Here is a 1407-nt window from a genome sequence, read left to right on the forward strand (position 1 = left end):
GTGAAGATCAAGACATAGCACTTGTATTATGAATTATGACCCTGATTTTCTTACAGTAAAACATGAGAGACTCCCATCCTGTGAATTGGTATTTTAAAATATAGTAATATTTAAATAAACCGAGTTTTTTAACAATGTTTAGTCATCAGAATGTGAATGATTTAATTTTTTAGTTGTTATATTCTAGGAGAATTCTAGGCCCATTCTAGGCCAATTTCATCTTATTTTATTTTTTTAATCATTAATTGTTATCTAGGTATTTAATATATTGTGATTAATTTAATGTAGAAATGAATTGAAACACTTCCCGTGGTAGCACTGTGTCATAAAGCGGGAGCGGTGAATGCAGCAGTGGAAGATATCACCACATAATGTAGCTATATCAAGCGTTTAAAAAACGCCTGAATTTGGAAAACGACGTGAACCCAGCAGCTAACCGGAACATTCCTTACTTCTCGCCACAGCCCAACACCATCAGGAAGCCACCCCGATCCGCCAGCGGAACAATTTGCGCTACATCTTCTCAGTGAACCCGTGACTACAGCTAGAAATCGGCCATCAATGCGATGATCAACCCGGCAGATAGCCAACCTCCTAAGTGACTGGAAGAAATCGATCTGCACGACCAACTGTGAAGGACTCACGAGTTAGTAAGGACATTCGTCACGGAAAGGAGAACCGTGCACCTGATCTCCAGGACCTACCTGCTGACACCTGGGTTCACGGCGTTTTCCAAATTCAGCCACGTTTGAAAAATCGCTTGATTTAGCTCTATTAAGTCTCCCGTTTTAATCAAATATTTCAAAAGTGATAGAGGACTGTCACTTTCTGTGGGTTTTATTTGTGGGGGTCTTATAATAAAGAGGTTAAGATCACTCTTTAGTTGATATTCATACAAAAATAAGACCTCGATTATTTTTTTAAGCATGCTCACACTTATGTTCATCAGTTGTTTTCTAGATTCCGGTGAAGAAACATCGTCGGTGCCTGTGCCTTTGATCTTTGGAAACAATAGTGCTTTTGTGTAACTTTTAACAGTGGTTTTCGAATTTGTGTTTATGGCCCGTGGAGTTGTTTGGTGATCAAAACAGATAAGGGACACCTTTAATTTACTTTCTTATTAAAACTCATTGTTTAGTTTTTTAGGTTATATTGGAAGCTATAACAATGGCTGAATCTCCACCAGCTAAACGTAAAAAAGCAAAATTTAAAAGTACAGACATAAGAAATAATGAAACTAAACCAAAAAACTATAACAGGTTTTATATTATTAAAAGAACAGAAACTGATGAAATTGGAAATGTTTTAGATTTCAGTAGGATCTCGCCTTTTTTTATTTATAAAAACTTAAATAACCTGATTGGTGAAGTCAAACAATGTAAAAAATTAAGAGATGGAACACTCTTG

The 1407-nt window shown here is 36.2% G+C and overlaps 1 protein-coding gene across 1 annotated transcript; it reads left to right on the top strand.

The window, feature by feature from the left end:
- Positions 1-952: 952 nt before the first annotated feature.
- On the top strand, positions 953-1407 carry LOC136795658 (uncharacterized; the record flags this gene model as incomplete). The annotated part of the gene is given in 1 exon segment (XM_067046961.1): positions 953-1407. A coding segment is annotated over 1 exon segment (240 nt), but the record flags the coding sequence as incomplete, so codon positions are not given.

This window comes from Halyomorpha halys, unplaced genomic scaffold, assembly GCF_000696795.3.
Source record: "Halyomorpha halys isolate HHAL.00 unplaced genomic scaffold, Hhal_1.1 Scaffold259.1, whole genome shotgun sequence".
Taxonomy (NCBI): Eukaryota; Metazoa; Arthropoda; class Insecta; order Hemiptera; family Pentatomidae; genus Halyomorpha; species Halyomorpha halys.